At 41.6% G+C, this 19,966-nt stretch overlaps 1 protein-coding gene across 6 annotated transcripts in view; it reads left to right on the forward strand.

Annotated features, from left to right (window-relative positions):
- stxbp5a (syntaxin binding protein 5a (tomosyn)) overlaps positions 1 to 19,966 on the forward strand; it is a 285,142-nt gene that overhangs the window by 248,829 nt on the left and 16,347 nt on the right. Inside the window, exons 19-21 of one of the 6 annotated variants that reach the window (XM_061900584.1) lie at positions 6,401 to 6,463; positions 9,273 to 9,326; positions 17,812 to 17,862. In XM_061900584.1, coding sequence (XP_061756568.1) covers positions 6,401 to 6,463; positions 9,273 to 9,326; positions 17,812 to 17,862 — 168 coding nt within the window. The remainder of the gene's footprint in view (positions 1 to 6,400; positions 6,464 to 9,272; positions 9,327 to 17,811; positions 17,863 to 19,966) is intronic. The other 5 variants (XM_061900583.1, XM_061900587.1, XM_061900586.1 and 2 more) reach the window with 5 other exon arrangements.

Genomic DNA, 19,966 nt, shown 5'->3' on the forward strand with positions numbered 1-19,966 from the left:
ATATTATACACAGGGTCCAATGCCAGGGTTAATACATATATAAGATATAAAATAAAAACTAAATAAGTTAAGGCTCAGAATGGTTTCTTAACAAAACTTTTCTACATATAAAGTGCTTTTTTTGATTGATTGAGACTTTTATTAGTTTGCACAGTACAGAACATATTCCGTACAATTGACCACTAAATGGTAACACCCCAATACATTTTTCAATTTGTTTAAGTCGGGGTCCACGTTCATCAACACCGCCCGCCGTTTTTTGTAGACATGTTCCATAAATATTGATGTTAAAGATGTATTTTTTTGTGAAGAAATGTTTAGAATTAAGTTCATGAACCCAGATGTATCTCTATTACAATCCTCAAAGAGGCCACTTTAAGTTGATGATTACTTCTATGTGTAGAAATCTTTATTTATAATTGAATCACTTGTTTATTTTTCAACAAATTTTTAGTTATTTATATATTTTTCTTTCCAAATAGTTCAAGAAAGACCACTACAAATGAGCAATATTCTGCACTGTTATACAATTTAATAAATCAGAAACTGATGACATAGTGCTGTATTTTACTTCTTTATCTCTTTTTTCAACCAAAAATGCTTTGCTCTGATTAGGGGGTACTTGAATTAAAAAGATGTTCACAGGGGGTACATCACTTAAAAAAGGTTGAGAACCACTGTGTTATGAGAGTAGCGTGTGTGTGGCCCTTTATTATGTGACAGCATGTGACGTCAGTCAGTGTGTGAGCGAGCGAGATGAGGGACCTTAGCGCGAGTGCGGCTGGTGTTTTGTTGGGTTGGCTGTGTGCAAGACCTCAATAAAGCCACGATTTGCAACTAATAGCTGGACTCTTCATTTACCCTGGAGTCCGGAGCTGTGGAGACCCACTGCCGGGTAGAGTGAAGGGTTGTGCGCGCAAGGGAGACACTATGGGTGCCGGAAGCAGGAAAGGTGCAACACATGTTTGACGTGTTCTCAGAAGCAGCTGCTGAACAATCTTAGCAAACCTCCGTCCTCCATTGTTGTATCGCGCAGCCAAAGTGTTCCCAAACGGGAGATCTTAAGAAGGCAGGAAAGTCTTCCAGCTCTGGCTTTAACATGTTGTCCTAGCCTGCTAGCATGTACTTGTTCGGTACACCGAACTGAACCGAAACCCCCCTACCGAAACGGTTCGATACAAATACACGTACCGTTACACCCCTAAAAGATTGTAATAAATCCATTGAAAGAAGACAGCCTGCCGTTTCGTAAAACTTGGACACACACATCTTTGGCCATTCTAAGCCAGGAATTTTGAGAAGTTATTTCATCCCGTGAGGAGCCTCAATTTTACTAGTTGCAAAAATGTGTAGTATAAAAATTCAAATACAACATTTCTGTCAACAAAGATTTGTGTCAACCTTTGATAGTAGGCTAATATCGACACTTACATCATGTGTTGCCTTCATTATCACACTTATATAAGGCTTTGAATTTTTTGCGGCTTTGTATATTTGGTCCAATATGGCTCTTTCAACGTTTTGGGTTGCCGACCACAATCCCCCAATGCATATCTTGCAGTCAACAAACTGCGGGGGCTGTACGTAACTCTCACCACTAAGATGATGGTCATGTTGTCTTTGCATCTCACTGTTTAGTTGAAAGGATAATGGATAATTTACAATGAAATAAGGTATTGTGCGTCGCTACAGCATCAGTCTGCCGACAGCCACAACAAGAGCAACTGATTAGAGTAGCAGCAGTCAATCCAGAGTGCGATTAAAGTCAGCTGACACGTCATCTTTAAACAGTGTCATGTGTGACATGGCTTACACTTGAATTGCTATTGCGACTCCAAGTGGACACATTTAGAACAGCAGTTTCTTTCATTGAAAAATTGTAGCTCATTTTTATACTTTGCAGACCCAGTGTACAGCACTTTGGCTACCAATGTGGTCAATTTTAAATGTGCCTAATAAATAAAGTTGATTTGATTTGATTTATTTTGGAAGCCATAGGCCGAATTAAACCTGGCCGTACTTTTGACCCCACTCTTCGAGGCAGTAGGTTTTCACATCTGTCTCTGATAAACGATTCGATATGCATCTAGATACACAGGTTACGATTCGATTCAAAAACAATATGCTTTTATTACAGACCGATTCGATTCGATTCTGAACGATACGATTTGATTTGAAGGTTAATATTCAAGACTCCAAATCCCCAAACATTGTAGCTTTATGGCACTGGCAAAAAGAACAGAACAACACAATCACATGTTAATGTATTTATTTTTAGACATGGACCAAAAAAAGTCTGGCTGAATTGTAGGATGGGAACTCCAGATGTAAAAGTAGCACAGAACAGTAACATCAAAGTGCAATATTTCAGCTTGAGCATAGTTTTGAACACTAGAGGTAGGTAACAAATATTCAATATTTCAATCTGAGCATATAGTGTTTTGAACACTAGAGGTAGGTAACAAAGGTGCAACATTACAATGTAAACAAGTTACATACCTATAACACGTCTCAAAATGTGGCACGGGGTTTTAACTCACCGTACTCTTGGCCGTGTTTACTCTTTGCATGCTGGTCGAGATTTGTAGTGCTGCCAGTTTACGTCAACGATGTTCGACACAATTTACAAATAGCATGGCTTCTGTCGAGCTTCCCTTCCTTCTTATAAAACCCAAAAACTTTCCACACTTTGGATTTCTGTCTCCCCGATGTGTTGAAAATCTTTCTCGGTCAATTATCACCTTCGGTCGGACTAACGCCTTCGTTTTCCTCCTCCTTCATTTTCCGTGTTGTCCCTTGTTTATCACTCTACCAGCTAGGCAGCTACCGTGTTTGGCGAGTAGCTTCAGCTCTCGCGTTGTTTTAGAGACGCTGGCGCATATTGTAATCCAGCCAACCCATGCAAAGTCTCGCGATAACCGATCCATGACTCTATAACCGATTCAGCTAGGAATTCATGGATTATTCGCATCGATTGAGGAGTCTGCTACCGATGCAGCCTAATCGCTCACTTGTTGAAACGAATACTCGGTCGCATCGGTTTATCGTTCACAACCCTACTAGTCAGTGTACACTCATCAACGATGACAATGTATATCTATCTGCGATTAATTGCAATTAATTTTGAGTTAACTATGAAGATAACGCAATTAATTGCGATAGTTAATTGTTTGACGGCTTCACTTTTGATATTTAAAAAAAAAATAAGTTGTTCGAACTGCAAATTGTTAGGAACGTATTTTTGTTCAAGGGTCATACTATTCCCTTTTATATAAAAAAATATATAAAGTATTTTAAGTTGAATTTTTGAGTTAAGATAAAATTTAAAATTTATCGAAAACAAACATTTTAAGTTGTATTTTTTCAAAAGGTGTATCGGTAGCCACACACTAATTGAGGTGTAAAGAAAAAATCAACAGTAATAATCTGTTCCAGGGTCAAACTGCCGTCATCTTAACTGTACTATCAATCAATCAATCAATCAATGTTTATTTATATAGCCCTAAATCACAGGTGTCTCAAAGGGCTGCACAAACCACAACGACATCCTCGGTTCAGATCCCACATGAGGGCAAGGAAAAACTCACAACCCAGTGGGATGTCAATGTGAATGACTTCGAGAAACCTTGGGGAGGACTACAGATGTGGGTAACCACCCCACCCTTTATGAGAAACCAGATGCAATGGACGTCGAGTGGGTCTAGCATAATATTTTCAAAGTGCAGTCCATAGTAAATCAAACATAATAGTACAAGAGGTTAGTTCCCAAAAATAAAAGAATTGTGCATTTTGTGATAAAAGCATGAAATTTGGTACACTTATAGCCAAAGGCATTCTCAAAAGATTTGGATGTGGAGCCATCATGAATTTTCAACATGGCGCCCATGGCAGCCATTTTTCAAAATGTCTGCCAGCAACAACTGTTTTCTTATGAATGATGGATTTAATGTGATATTTCAGACTTATTTACCATTCATACTACTTGGTAAATGTCTTTTGGATAGTGGAACATTTTCATAGAAAATTCAAAATGGCCGCCAACTTGTTAGATATGGATGATCTCTTTGTTTAATTATACATTTATCTTGATGCAGAATTTGAATTGGAAACTTTAGAATTTCTAAGAATCTTCTTTCTATTTCAAAATACTCATGTTAAGCAAGGGAATCCTAGGGTCTATCACAGGGAAGACTAGTCACACTCTCCTTCACAGACACAAAGGGCTGTGCACTGTAAGTGGGATTTTTTGCACTTACACTGCCCAACACAACTCTTCTTGCATTTGCATGAGACAAGTTCATAACTTGACTGGCCTGCATCTGGTAGACATGTCCAGAAGGGTTCATAGTCCCCCTCAGGTGACTTTGACCAGCCCCATTCGCACGGTGAAGGTAGTTCTGGTGTTGACACCAGGACTCCTTGGTATACAGCTCTCTTAACATGCTCTTCTAGGGCAGCCTTGGTAGAGGGGATTGTTTGCACATTGTGCCTCTTTGCAAATAACTTCCTCCTTGCCGTATTGATTTCTGTACATGTGCAGGTTCGGTCATAGACAAAGATAACAAACCTCTCAATTGTGGCCATTACCTCCTGTGGTATGTCATCTGGGGCTGAATACACTTTCAACAGGGCATGTGTAAGTTCTGGAAGCACAGACCATACAGCCCATGCAGTCTTTTTCCCATGGCCAACAAAGCTTGACACTGTGTCACAACCCGTCAATGCATGGAAAACTGGTAGTGCACATGCATTCTCGGGCCCGAGCCCTGCTGCAATTTCATGGGCTGCCAAATATCGAAAATTCTTACCAGTACCGAAAGCCAACCAAAGCTCATCCTCTGGTTGTAGAGTCTGAGCCACTGCCACAGCCAGCACCACAACATCAGTATCAACGGTTTGAATCACAATTTTGTGGTGGCCGTTTCTTGCTGCATGGGCTACGTGCAATAATATGCGACTATCCGCTTCCTCATGCGTGCAAGGAGCAATCGATGTCCTATCTGGGAGAGGTGGCTTGCTAAGGACTTCCATGTCACTGGTGATGACAAGCTGTTTATCCTCCTGCACAAACCATCTGAGCAGAGCCTCCAAGAAAAGGGCATAGAACTCAGTCTTATTGCTGTCTACTCAAAGAAAGTTTTGCCAGTTCCTGGGAGTGGCTGCATCACCTACCACATGTCTCTGAATTCCAGTGCCACGCTTTGCTCTCGTAGCAGCTTTCAGAGAGTCAGACAAGTAGCGGTCCCACACCAGATCAAGCCTGGACACAGTTTCAAACTTTCTGGTAAGATATGGAATGAAGATCACATGGGCATAGTCATTGAAGGTTTTTACTGAAATTGGTTTCAGCATCTGGATGATGGCTGCCCCATCTACAATGGTGCAGGTAACCTTTGGACTGTCAGAGTATGCACTGTGAACTTGTTTGAGGCATGGAAGCAGATCCACTCTTCACTCCCAGTCGGAGACCTCACCTATCAGAAAGCGCTGGTGGACATGGTTGGTTCTCGTGTCGAAAGAACTCCTCTAGGTTTCCATTTCGGGTCTGGCAAGCAATGAATAACCTTGAAAAGAGCTCCATGTCTTGTTTGAGAGAGACCATTTTCGGTTTCGGTTTTGATACTCTCCTCACGGTTGAAGTACAAAACACCAGAAGCTTATTTCTTGGTATGGTGTTGTCCACTGTCTTTGTTCTCTCAACAAGGTGTTCTTTGGTGACATTTTAAATTACAATAAAATAGATGATAGTGTACTTGAAATTATAGATTTAATTTCAGAAATATGGCTGCCAACTTGTTGTAGGTGACCAGTGGTCACCAAGTGTGACTATTGTAGTCACCATTTCTGAGTTAGAAGGAAGCTTCTGGCCAATTGTAAAGCTTCAAATTTGAACAAAGAAAAGGAAATAAAAAATACTACTGGTTTGACACCGAGTTCACCCGTATCAGACAGTCATAAAAGTGATGGCTGCAATCTTGAAGATGTCAGCCATCTTGAATATTTAATGACACATTTAGATTATCCAAAAGACATTTACAAAGTACTATGTATGGTAAATAAGTCTGAAATATCATATTATGTATAAGCGAACAGTTGTTACTGACAGCCATTTTGAAAGATGGCTGCCATGGGGGCCATTTTGAAAATTCATGGTAGCTCCATATCCAAATCTTTTGAGAATGCCTTTGGCTATAAGTGTACCAAATTTCATGCTTTTATCACAAAATGCACAATCGTTCTGGTTACCAGCTGCACTATAATAGTGGGAGTCCAGTCCATACTAATACTTTTTTTTTTACATCTCATTTCCACATTTACAACTGTTACACATGTGTAAAAAGTAATCCTAGTAATACACAATTGATTATGGATTGACCGAGTCATGTGATCTCTGCCGTAGGACTGTGCGACATCAACGAGGGATCGGCCACGTCAGAGGACCGCTGCAAGTCTCCCACTTCAGGTACCATGTCCTTTATGGCAATATTAAATTAAACACATCAACCTGCTTTCACTTTTGATGCAGCTGCTATTATAATGCATGCTCAAGATGGTGGCTCATGTTACAAAGCATCTTTTTCTTTTTCAATTACAATTGTGGCTCGCCTAACTATCTTCTATTTCACATTTCTATCCACTGCACCGCTTTAATATTGTACTTCTAAAGTTTTGTTACGGTTGGTTCTTCTTCCCTCCATTATGCAGAGCTCAATAGACAGGAATAAATACCAGAGAAAGAAAAGTGTGCAACAGACCAGAAACACATGCAGGCCCAGTGATGCAAACAATTACACAATAAGGGTCCATCCAAGTCCCATTAAACTATGTAAAGCAAACCTGTTCAGTGTGAAAAAACATAATTTCATGATATATCCCTCAAATTGACTGGGTTTTCTAAATAGATACTTTTGATGTATGATATTTGATATTATATGGGACAATGCATGCACATCCTCTTAACTAAATAAGAAATATGTTTATGTATTTTAAATGCATTATGTATATTGTGAATATTAATTTATTGGATGTATTTTATTTAATATTATTTACTAAATGTATGAATTCATTTAAGTACACACCAAACTATGATTAACCCAAAATTAATAAATGAAAATGAAATCTATTACAAGGTAAAACTGTTACCACTGTCACACTAACTGATGAACTAGACAGGCAATGTTTTCCACATTCTTAACGGCCATTAAAGTGTAAAAAGATGTTAACCAATGTTAAAATTACACTCTAGTGTTGATACCAAATGACAGCATGTGTTCTTAGTCCTACAATGTCTATTAGGGTCACAAAAAAGCCCACAAAACACAATTTGAGACTGGGGACGAATGATGAAAAAACGAAAATAATTTACACACCTGTACCTATACTCTAAACCCTACAATATCACAGTTATTAAACACATTTTACATTCAGGTTTACTTATTAGGAAACTATACAGGCAAACAGTAAACAACACCCAAAACCAGTGAAGTTGGCATGTTGTGTAAATCATAAATAAAAACAGAATACAATGATTTGCAAATCCTTTTCAACTTATATTCAATTGAATGGACTGCAAAGACAAGATATTTAATGTTCGAACTGAGAAACATATATATATATATATTTTTTGCAAATAATCATGAACTTATAATTTAATGGCAGTAACACATTGCAAAAAAGTTGGCACAGGGGCATTGTTACCACTGTGTTACATGGCCTTTCCTTTTAATAACACTCAGTAAACGTTTGCAACTGAGGAGACCAATTATTGAAGCTTTTCAGGTGGAATTCTTTCCCATTCTTGCTTGATGTACAGCTTAGGTTTTTCAACAGTCCGGAGTCTCCGTTGTGGTATTTTAGGCTTCATATTGCGCCACACATTTTCAAAGAGAGACAGGCCTGGACTACAGACAGTCCAGTCTAGTACCTGCACTCTTTTACTATGAAGTCACGCTGTTGTTGCTGTCACATTCACAAAAAAGGATGCGAGGGTCACCACCTTGTGAACAAATGCGTGAGAAAATTATCCAACAGTTTAAGAACAACATTTCTCAATGAGCTATTGCAAGAGATTTAGGGATTTCACCATCAACTGTCCATAATATCATCAAAAAGTTCAGAGAACATGGAGAAATCATAGCACGTAAGCGGGTAACTTACACATCTGTGAAGGCACCATTAATGCTGAAAGGTACACACAGGTTTTAGAGCAACATATGTTGCCATCAAAGCAACGTCTTTTTCATTAACCCCCCTGCTTATTTAAGCAAGACAAGCCACATTCTGTACATTTCTGAGCATTTCATGGAAGCTGCTTTTATACCCAATCATGGCACCCACCTGTTCCCAATTAGCCTGTCCACCTGTGGGATGTTTCAAATAAGTGGTTGATGAGCATTCCTCAACTTTCTCAGTCTTTTTTGCCACTTGTGCCAGCTTTTTTGAACCATGTTGCAGGCATCAAATTGCAAATAAGCTAATATCTGCAAAAATAAAGAATACCTGTTTGGACGTTAAGTATCTTGTCTTTGCAGTCTATTCAATTGAATATAAGTTAAAAAGGATTTGCAAATCATTGTATTCTCTTTTTATTTACTGTTTACACAACGTGCCAACTTCACTGATTTTGAGGTTTTGTATAATAGTTATTGAACATTCAAACTTGACTTGTAAAAAGCATATTTTTTTTACCACTTGCAGATCAAATTACTTTTGATTTAAGTTGTATTTAAATAAATAAATAAATAAAATATATATATATGTATATATACTTATTTTTAAGCAGAGAAAAGAAATATGTGCGGGCGTTAATGCCGAACCCTGATGGATGTGATCTAACACACGGAAACTCATCTATTTTATCCATCACATTGGGGCCAGCCTTTTTGTTAGACATTATATAAGTACCAGCATTGTTAAAAATACAATACGTAATATACAACTATAGATAATATTTGAATAAATACAATAACAAAGAGTTAGATACATATTACCACAAACCGTGACTGGTCCCTTTGTTTGCAGAGGAACATTGATGTATCCTGTCACAAATGTTCTGTTTCCTCCAATAACGAGCAGTTTTTGGGTCATAGTCCATCCTTTCATTATTGGGCTGATCTTTGGCGGACCCCGCCCGCTTTTTAACGCGTATTTTACACTTTAAAAGGCAACGGCCTCAAGAAGTAAACATGGCCGCTTGTATGCAAAGACAAGCCAAAGGATGTCTCTAACTTGACTTTACTTCTCCTTCCTCATCCTTTTTACACGCCCTAAAGTGTTGATGACAAACAGCAATCTCCAACAGTTCTACAATGGAGCTGGTAGAGGAGGTAAGCTTGGCCCAAAGACTTTTACAAGAAGGACAAGAGTGCTCCACATTTGTCCTGTCTCTGTCCTCCATGTCCCCGTAGTGGCAGTTAATGCTCTACTGGCCAATATCTAGGTTAGCCTCTGTCTCTGTTGTGTACCTTGAAGGTGTTTACACGTGAATAAGAAGGGTTGGCACAAGGAGCAGAGACTAACCCAGAAGCTAGGTGGCAGCGTGACTACACGTTAGAAGTGCATGCTACTTGTACGCAGCAGTAGCGTCACAGTATGTCAATGTGCGTGCATCTGAACTGTGTCCAACGTCCAAGCCAGTCATTGGAGTCTTTTATGTTCATAATGTCGTAAAAAAAAAACTTTTTAATATAAGAACGTACTTTCACGTATATCTTATTGGTCTGTAAAGTTTGGGCTGCGCCCATTTCAATACTTGTAAGCCGAGCTGCTTTAAAGTACCAGTAGCGTGGAAAAACAAATTGCCTCTATATGGAAGCTTTTATCGTATACAGTGGGGCAAAAAAGTATTTAATCAGCCACCGATTGTGCAAGTTCTCCCACTTAAAATGATGACAGAGGTCTGTAATTTTCATCATAGGTACACTTCAACTGTGAGAGACAGAATGTGAAAAAAATCCAGGAATTCACATTGTAGGAATTTTAAAGAATCTATTTGTAAATTATGGTGGAAAATAAGTATTTGGTCAACCATTCAAAGCTCTCACTGATGGAAGGAGGTTTTGGCCCAAAATCTCACGATACATGGCCCCATTCATTCTTTCCTTAACACGGATCAATCGTCCTGTCCCCTTAGCAGAAAAACAGCCTCAAAGCATGATGTTTCCACCCCCATGCTTCACAGTAGGTGTGGTGTTCTTGGGATGCAACTCAGTATTCTTCTTCCTCCAAACACAACGAGTTGAGTTTATACCAAAAAGTTCTATTTTGGTTTCATCTGACCACATGACATTCTCCCAATCCTCTGCTGTATCATCCATGAATCCATTTTGGTATAAACTCAACTTGTCATGTTTGGAGGAAGAAGAATACTGAGTTGCATCCCAAGAACACCATACCTACTGTGAAGCATGGGGGTGGAAACATCATGCTTTGGGGCTGTTTTTCTGCTAAGGGGACAGGACGATTGATCCGTGTTAAGGAAAGAATGAATGGGGCCATGTATCGTGAGATTTGGAGCCAAAACCTCCTTCCATCAGTGAGAGCTTTGAATGGTTGAACACATTTTAATTTTCCTGAAGGAACTGTCCTGAAGGAATCAATAAAGTACTATCTAAATACTTAATTTACAATAAATTCTTTAAAATTCCTAAAATGTGAAATCCTGGAGTTTTTTTCACATTCTGCCTCCCACAGTTGAAGTGTACCTATGATGAAAATTACAGACCTCTGTCATCATTTTAAGTGGGAGAACTTGCACAATCAGTGGCTGACTAAATACTTTTTTGCCCCACTGTATATCTGATGTATGACACCGAAAGACTTCCAAAGTTTTGCAAGTAAATAGATCAATCTTGAGCCATTCTGGGAGATAATGAGCACGGCAGTCACGTGGTCGCGTGGCGTAGAGTTAGGAGCCGCAGACCCTTTCCCCACCAACAATAATAGAATAGAATAGAACAGAATAGAAAGTACTTTATTGATCCTTGGGGCAAATTCAGCACCACAGTTCGCTCACAATAGACAATAAATACTATACAGCATTATTCACATATGAATAATATAAATATATTATTTATATATACTACATTTAAGTGCGGTCAAGAAGGAACATATGCATTATACAGCATTATGTAATGCAACTCATGCAGACTTTGTGGGAGCAAATAACGATTACTTTGGGACAACTGATGGACCAGAACCTTATATTGTTGATCCTGAATATAAGGCGGATGACTTAAAGTTAAAGTACCACTGATAGTCACACACACACACACACACACACACACACACACACACACTTACTTTTTGCTTATGGCAGTCCATCGATGTCGATGATGACGTTGCTCCAAACGAAGTATCGGATTGGTTATTGTTGTGCTTTTCGCCTGTGCATAGCCAGGTGGCTGCTCAGGCCTATGCGTGATCCACAGACTTTGTCACAGGAGGGGCAGGGGAAGGCAGCGGTGATGGTCGCTGGTGCTGTGGCACGTTGGTGTCTTTGTGCACGCCGCTGTGCTCTCCGCTCTGTGAACTTCTCCTGAAGATGAGTGATTCCCTGGTGGCAAGTAGAGCTCCAAGTCTGGCGGTCAGCAGCCAGGGACTCCAGTGCTGGTGGTTTGATGTCACACTTTTTCAGGAGAGTTTTAATGTGGTCCTTGTACCGTTTTTTCTGGCCCCCGGCAGACCTTTGACCGACTGAAAGCTGGCCATACAATATTTGACGGGGTAGGCGGTGGGCTGGCATACGAATCACATGTCCGACCCATCTTAGGTGTTTTTGGCCAAGGAGTGCTGTGATGCTGGGTGTGTTGGTCCGGTCATAAATTTCAGTGTAGGGCACTCTGTCTTCCCAGGTCAGACCCAGGATCCTTTGGAGGCAGCGGATGTGGAAGGCCTCGAGACTCTGGATGTGCCTCTGGTAGGGTGTCCAGGTTTCGGAACTATAGAGCAGCGTGGAGAGGCAGACTGCCTTATACACGACTGTCTTGGTGGAGATGGTTAGATTCCTGTTCAGGAAAACCGTGGACCGTAGCCTTCCAAAGGCAGCAGAGGCCAGGCCAATACGGGCCTGGACGTCATCGTCAATGGTGCAGGTTGGCGACAGGGTGCTTCCGAGGTAGGTGAAGTGGGGGACGGTGGCTAATGGGTGCTTGTCAAGGGTGAAGATTGGCGTGTTTGGCTGGGGAGTAAACTCCTGCACCAGTATTTGTGTTTTCTTGGTGTTTATCTGAAGACCAATGGCACTGTAGATGGAGGCTACCACATTCAGTGCGCGCTGGAGAGACTCTGGTGAGTGTGCAAGTACAGCGCAGTCATCTGCATACTGTAGTTCCAGAATATGCTGGGTGGTGAGTTTAGTGCTGGCTTGGAGGCGACGGATGTTAAAAAGGTTACCATCCAGCCGGTATTGTATCTGAATCCCATCTGTGGGGTCCAGGTGTTTATGGGACAGGAGGGTGACAGTGGAAATAAACATGTTGAATATGGTTGGGGCAAGGACACACCCTTGCTTGACCCCCACATCCACACTGAAAAATGGGGATTGTTGGCCGCCGTTGCTCACACAGGCCTGCATGCCATCATGTAGCTGTCGCAGTAGGTTGCAGAACTTTGCTGGTACACCTAATTTTCCAAGTACTTCCCACAGCAAGTCCCGGTTTACTGTATCAAAGGCCTTGGACAGGTCAATGAATGCCATGTACAAGTCTTTGCGGTGTTCTCTGCATTTTTCCTGTACCTGTCTGGTCACAAAGATCATGTCTGCGGTGCTCCGATCACGTCTAAAGCCGCATTGAGATTCGGGCAGGATGTTTTCGGTTACATGAGTTGCTACTCGATGTAACATGATCCTTGCTAGCACCTTCCCGGCTGCGGATAGTAGGGAGATACCTCTGCTGTTGCCGCAGTCTGCTTTGTCGCCTTTGCGCTTGTAGATCGTTATGATGTTAGCATCCTTCCAATCTTGCGGGATGACTTCAGACGACCAGATGGCAGTGATCAGCTGGTGCATTCTGCGGTGCAGGAGATATCCACCGTGCTTCAAGATTTCTCCCGGGATCTTGTCAAGGCCTGGGCTCTTGTTGTTTTTTAGACCCTTGATGGCCTTGAGTACCTCTGAGAAGCTTGGAGAGGAGTCCAGCGAGTCTACAGGGGGCAGGCATGGGAGGTCAGAGAGTATGTCTGTCTGTACAGGGTTTGTGGTGTTCAGCAGTACTATGAAGTGCTCAGCCCATCTGTCCAGGATCTGTTGTTTGTCCTTATAGAGAGTGGTTCCGTCAGCTGATCTAACTGGGGTGATGTTCTTCCTCTGTGGGCCATAGATGGACTTGATGGAGTCGTAGAAGGCATGAGAGTTGTTGGTGTCTGCGTGATGTTGTATTTCGCGGGCCTTCTGTGTCCACCAGTCATTCTCCATGGCTCTGAGGGTGCGCTGGGTTTCACTTCTGAGGCGGATGAGCTGAGCCTTCAGGATGGTGGATTGAGGGTTTAATATGTGAGCTGCAAGGGCCTTGTGCTTTGCCTGAAGCAGGTCATAGATTCCTGGCGCACTATTGTCAAACCAGTCTTGATGTCGCCTTGTGGTGTACCCTATAGACTCCACGGCCGCCTGGTGGAGGGCAGCGCGTAGGTTGCTCCAGGTAGTTCCAGTGTCCAGCTCTGGTGGCACTTCAGGAATCTTGAACAGCTGATCTGCTACATTTTTCCTGAGCTGGTTGATGCAGTGCGTGGACTTCAGTGCATCGCAGTTGAAAGTTGGAAGGTGGTGTTTTTCTCTGTTGAGGACGTATTTCTAAGTCAATCTTTGTTCTGATCAGGCGGTGGTCAGTCCAACAGTCAGCTCCACGCATGGCCCTAGTGATGCGCACCTCTTTCCTGTCCGCGTGGCGGATGATGATGTAATCTAGGAGATGCCAGTGTTTAGAGCGAGGGTGTTGCCAGGATGTTTTGTACTTGTTTTTCAGTTGGAACAAGGTGTTTGTGATGACCAGTTGATGCTCAGAACATAGAGTGAGAAGACGGAGACCATTGCTGTTGAGCTTGCCAACACCGTGCCGACCCATCACTTCCCTCCACAGTACACTGTCCGAGCCCACTCTTGCGTTAAAATCCCCTAGAAGGATGAGCTTGTCAGTGAGTGGTGTTTTGCTGATGACGGAGTGCAGGGAGGCATAGAACTCTTCCTTACATTGAGGGTCGGCAATCAGTGTTGGGGCATAGGCGCTGATGAGGGTGCAGTAACGGTTATTTTTGAGGGGAATCCTCCAGGTCATCAACCTTTCACTAATGCCAACTGGAGATTCGGGAAGCTTCTGAAGTAGGGAGGTCCGCACAGCGAAGCCTACACCATGGAGGCGACGGGAGCCTTCCGGAAGCCCTTTCCAGAAGAAAGTGTATCCTTCTCCCACCTCGGCTATGGAGTCCTCCCCATGGAAGCGGGTCTCGCTGAGGGCCGCAATGTCGATGTTATACCTCTTCAGTTCGTGCGCCTTCTGCGGGCACGAGATGAATCATCACGCACATCCAAAAGCGTACGGACGTTCCAAGTCGCTAGTGTGAGTGTCAGTCGGGTTTTATTCTTGTGTTTTCGACCGCATGGGGGGATGACCCGGCAGCTGCGGTAGGCTGCTCGGGAGTGGAGGAACAGACCATTTTTAGACCACATTTTCTTGGCCCTTCCCATCTCTGGGTGAGCAGGGTGGGGCTGCTCAGTCACGTGGGGAGATGCCGAAGAGACACGCTGTTCCATCCCGTACCTCAGCGACCGTCTATCCCACACCGCCTGCGTGCAGAGTTGGGCTAGATACTCCCAGTCACATCCAGACCTGTATCTGCCACCCTTCTCCATTGCCGCAGGACTTGAAGGGGAGGGGATGGGGTGGGAAAGGGGGTGAGGGTGTTTGGAGCAGGCCTGCGCAAGGAGTAGATTAGAGTGAAGGAAGTGGTGCGCAGTCACTACCCTCACTACCTTGGCTCCCCCCTACGTCTTCCAGTGGCATGAAAAGCTCATGACGACCTTCTACAGGAAGGAGTTGCAGAAGACTGCCAGCACACCGGTCTGTTGATGGCTGCCTGATGCGGGTCTTCCCAACAGATTTGTCGTTAGGGGTTTACTCCCGTAGCCAAACACACACGGTGCACCCAGTAGGCAGTGAGGCACCCTTAACCTTCATCCGCCTTTACTGCCGGAGGCGACGCGTCATTATCCGCCAGTTCCGCCGTTGAGGTTTTTGGATCGCGCTTCGTCTGGAACCTCCCCCTCGACCTTACCGCCATGGTTGAACCTACCAGGAGCCGAGGCTCCCGACGGCATCGCTCTTAGGTTCATTGGAACACACAAGGCTCTCCACCACGACACACACACACACACACAGACACACACACACACTTGATGTGGTGAAATTACCCTCTGCATTTGACCCATCCCCTTGTTCCACCCCCTGGGAGGTGAGATGGGGGGGTGAGCAGCAGCGGTGGCCACGCCCAGGAATCATTTTTGGTGATTTAATCCCCAATTCCAACCCTTGATGCTGAGTGCCAAGCAGGGAGGTTATAGGTCCCATTTTATAGTCTTTGGTATAACTCGGCCGGGGTTTGAACTCACAACCTACCGATCTCAGGGCGGACACTCTAACCACTTCAAGTTTGAGAAACTCTGCTAAACCGATCCGGCTTTAGTGAATAACTACGCATCATGTAGCAGCAGTATTGCTAAGTGCTCAACAAGAAATACAAACTACGGACATATTAAAATAATAGCTAACTGTACAATGTCTGCTCTTCCTTCGACGATGACTGATAGGCTGTCCATATCTTCCACTTTAAATTAATAATTAATGTCAATCCACATGAAGGGTTTAAAAGTTACTACTGACACTGTCTTCTGTTGTAGTTTGTTTCTCCATCTCCGGGTATAAATTTAATGATGATGAACAACTTCTAGATTTATGGCTAACTTCTCCCATTACAAGACATCGCCGGCTCACTGCTGCATGAGCTTCTTCTTCTTCTTTACAGTTTTACATCAGTTTGTATCCATATACAGTATGTTGCATTACTGCCATCTTCAGTTTCATTTTATAATTACATTACAGCCTTTCCTTGAGTCCAGTGCAGCATAAATTGTAGTTAGCTTTCGGTTATCAATGCTAATAATACTTTGTCTTTGTTAGAGCTTATAATAACAACATTGATAATATTTAGTTAATTTTCAAGTCACAAAATGAATTTAGAGTATTATTGGCAAGTTTTGGATGGTTAAATAGAGAGTTTTGTGGGCGAAATAGATTGACTCCATGATTGCAAGCAGACTTTTTATTTATGTATTTATTTACGACAAAACACGATATTATAATGATAGACAGCACATATCTGTCTAAGTTTTGTGTATTTCCAGTATGACTGATATCATATTATGGTCAGAGTGCAGAAGTGTTACTGCAATCTACGGAAAAAAACTGTATTTTCACATACTTTGCGGATTTTAAATATAATTTGATATGGTTTAATTGAAACAACGAAACGCAATTAAGTATATAAAGTCAACGTGTTTTTCCTCTCTACTGCTATTTTAATGCAAGGAACCATTATTGGTCATTTTAAGTCAGTATGAACACCACACGCTTCACTAAGCCAGTGGAACCATGTGACTCCCTGCAACCAATCAGCAGAGGGAGGTATGGAAACGTTCATGATTCATTTTAATGAATGGAAAACACATTCATTACAATGCAATTATTTATAATTTAAGTATTATATCTGTAATAATTATTAAAAAAAAAAAAAAAAAAAAATATATATATATATATATATATATATATATATACATAATTAAACCGCCAATTATATAATTATATTAACTACAGATTATGTTATGTTATAACTTGTTCCATTTATTTAATACAAATTAAATTAAATACATTTCTAGTAATTAATACAATAATAAAATGTAAACATTGCTCATGAAATAAATGTAACACTAGTTTCACCAAACTCATTTAATTTGATTGTATTAATTGCAATGTAAGTAATGGAAAATGTAATACATGATTTTCACAATGTAATTAATTGGATCACACTTTAATTTATTTAAATATCTTTATATTTGTTTGTATTTTTTCTTAAATTTTCTGTAATATTTAAGCTGCCATAAAATACATGAAAAATAAATACAGGTTATTAAAGAGTTTCACAATAATTGATGAATGTTAATGTTACATTAATAATGGACAATTTAACACATTATTAACAATTGTAATTAATGTATTCCATTAATTGGATCACCATGTTTCAAATATAAATGTTACCATTTTTACTTTTTTTTTTTTTCTCACTTTAGTGGTTTTAGTATACTTGCAGATGAGAACTACTGTTATAGTCCACTAAAGAAGGTAATCTAGTGCCACCATGGCAACAACAGGGATACTTTTATAAACACATTGAGTTGCAACTCAAAGTTTTGGTCGTCTTATCCACCGTGTGTTTTTCTCCGTGTTGTTTCCAATGTGCCCTGTCTTGTTTCCGGTGCATGCTGCAGTGGCATGACCACCTTCAGCGACGCCACATTTTTGTTGTGTCCACTTTCCGGAGCATTGTGCGACATCAAAGGTGTCGTTCCTTTTTGTCCCGTCTGTCACAGCATGCCTTTTGTTAGTCAGCGACGTCAGCTTTTGGACATCTCGCCTGTCTATCAAGCAATCTACAGGCTCCTGCGCTGTGTACCTTCCGCTGTTCTCTCTCCTGGAGCTTTGCATGGCATCGTGTTTGAGCTTTAGACGTGTGCTTTTGTAAAGCGGGATGTTCTCTTTTTTTCAGCAAAGATGTCACGGAAATTAAGCTTGCCTACTGAGCTAAAGCCAGACTTGGGTAAGCCTTGACTTCGTGTCTCCAAACAAACTTGCTACGATATGCAGTGATAACACGCGGCCATTGACAATGGAGCCTCAAAATGGGCGTTACGTTTTATTTTTGAGTTTGCACGAGACCGCGGTGGCACTGATCTGTCTCCATTGAAATCATACAAAAATTGGATTTCAAAAATGAAATGTCGGTGGTTCCACACGAGAGGTCAGTGGCGCTAAGCTTCTGTCTGCACACTTCATCAGCGCCCCTTCACTTCTACCGCTTCCACTGCTGTCTTCTTTATGTGCTTTCTTAAACTGCCCATGTATGAGACGCTAAACATCTCAACTCAGCATTTTTAGTGGCAAAGATGCCACATTTAGGACATTTAACTGCATTTCCTCTATAAATCATGGAGGAAATTAATACATTTAATGAACTTTTTTTCAATTCCGGTATTCAGAATAACAAAAAAAACACATTTAAAGTCAATCAATCAATCAAAGTTTATTTATATAGCCCTTAATCACAAGTGTCTCAAAGGGCTGCACAAGCCACAACGACATCAGATCCCACATCTGGGCAAGGAAAAACTCAACCCAAAGGGCTACAATGAGAAACCTTGGAGGGAACCGCAGATGTGGGGACCCCGAACCCCTCCCCAAAGCCCCGCGCCCCCTGGGTGACCAGTGCAATGGATGGCGAGTGAATCTAGTTAATAGTGTGAAAGTCCATCCATAGTGGGGCCAGCAGGGGATCATCTTGAGTGGAGGCAAGTCAGTAGCGCAGCGACGTCCCCAACTGATGCACATATGAGTGGTCCGCCCCGGATCTCGACTTTGAACAGCTCGCGCGTCATCTGTGGTGACTAGGGGTGTAACGGTACACAAAAATTACTGTTCGGTACGTACCTCGGTTTAGAGGTCATGGTTCAGTTCATTTTCGGTACAGTAAGAAAACAACAACATATACATTTTTTGGGTTATTTATTTACCAAATTTGTAAACATAACACAACATACATATACACAGGGTCCATTGCCAGGGTTAATATGGTCAACATATGTAAAATAAAAACGAAATAAGATAAGGCTCAGAATGGTTTCTTAACAAAACCTTTCTACATATAAAGTGCTTTTTTTGATTGATTGATTAAGACTTTTATTAGTAGATTGCACAGTACAGTACATATTCCGTACAATTGACCGCTGAATGCTAACACCCCAATATGTTTTTCAACTTGTTTAAGTCATGATCTACGTTCATCAACACCGCCCGCCATTTTTTGTGGACATGTTCCATAAATATTGATGTTAAAGATTTCTTTTTTTGTGAAGAAATGTTTAGAATTAAGTTCATGAATCCAGATGGATCTCTATTACAATCCCCAAAGAGGCCACTTTAAGTTGATGATTACTTCTATGTGTAGAAATCTTTATTTATAATTGAATCACTTGTTTATTTTTCAACAAGTTTATAGTTATTTGTATATCTTTCTTTCCAAATACTTCAAGAAAGACCACTACAAATTAGCAATATTTTGCACTGTTATACAATTTATTAAATAAAAAAACGATGACATAGTGCTGTATTTTACTTCTTTATCTCTTTTTTTCAACCAAAAATGCTTTGCTCTGATTAGGGGGTACTTGAATTAAAAAAAAATGTTCACAGGGGGTACATCACTGAAAAAAGGTTGAGAACCACTGTGTTATGAGAATAGTGTGTGTGTGTGTGTGTGTGTGTGTGTGTGTGGCCCTTTAATATGTGACAGCATGTGAAGTGAGTGTGTGGGCGAGCGAGATGAGGGAGCGGTAGAGTGCAGGAGTGGCTGGTGTTTTGTTGGGTTGGCTGTGTGCAAGACCTCAATAAAGCTACGATTTGTAACTAATCGCCGGACTCATCATTTACCCCGGAGTCAGGAGCTGTGGAGACCCACTGCCGGGAAGAGTGAAGGGTTTTGCCCCCGAGAATACATCAGCCCTGGAGGAGTGTCTCCCCTGCGCTCGAGGAGCCAGAAGCAGAAGCAGGAAAGGTCCAACACATGTTTGACGTGTTGTCAGAAGCAGCTGCTTAACAATCTCTGCAAACCTCCGTCCTCCATTGTTGTATCACGCAGCCAAAGTGTC

The sequence above is a fragment of the Nerophis ophidion genome, linkage group LG05 (genome assembly GCF_033978795.1).
Source record: "Nerophis ophidion isolate RoL-2023_Sa linkage group LG05, RoL_Noph_v1.0, whole genome shotgun sequence".
NCBI lineage: Eukaryota > Metazoa > Chordata > Actinopteri > Syngnathiformes > Syngnathidae > Nerophis > Nerophis ophidion.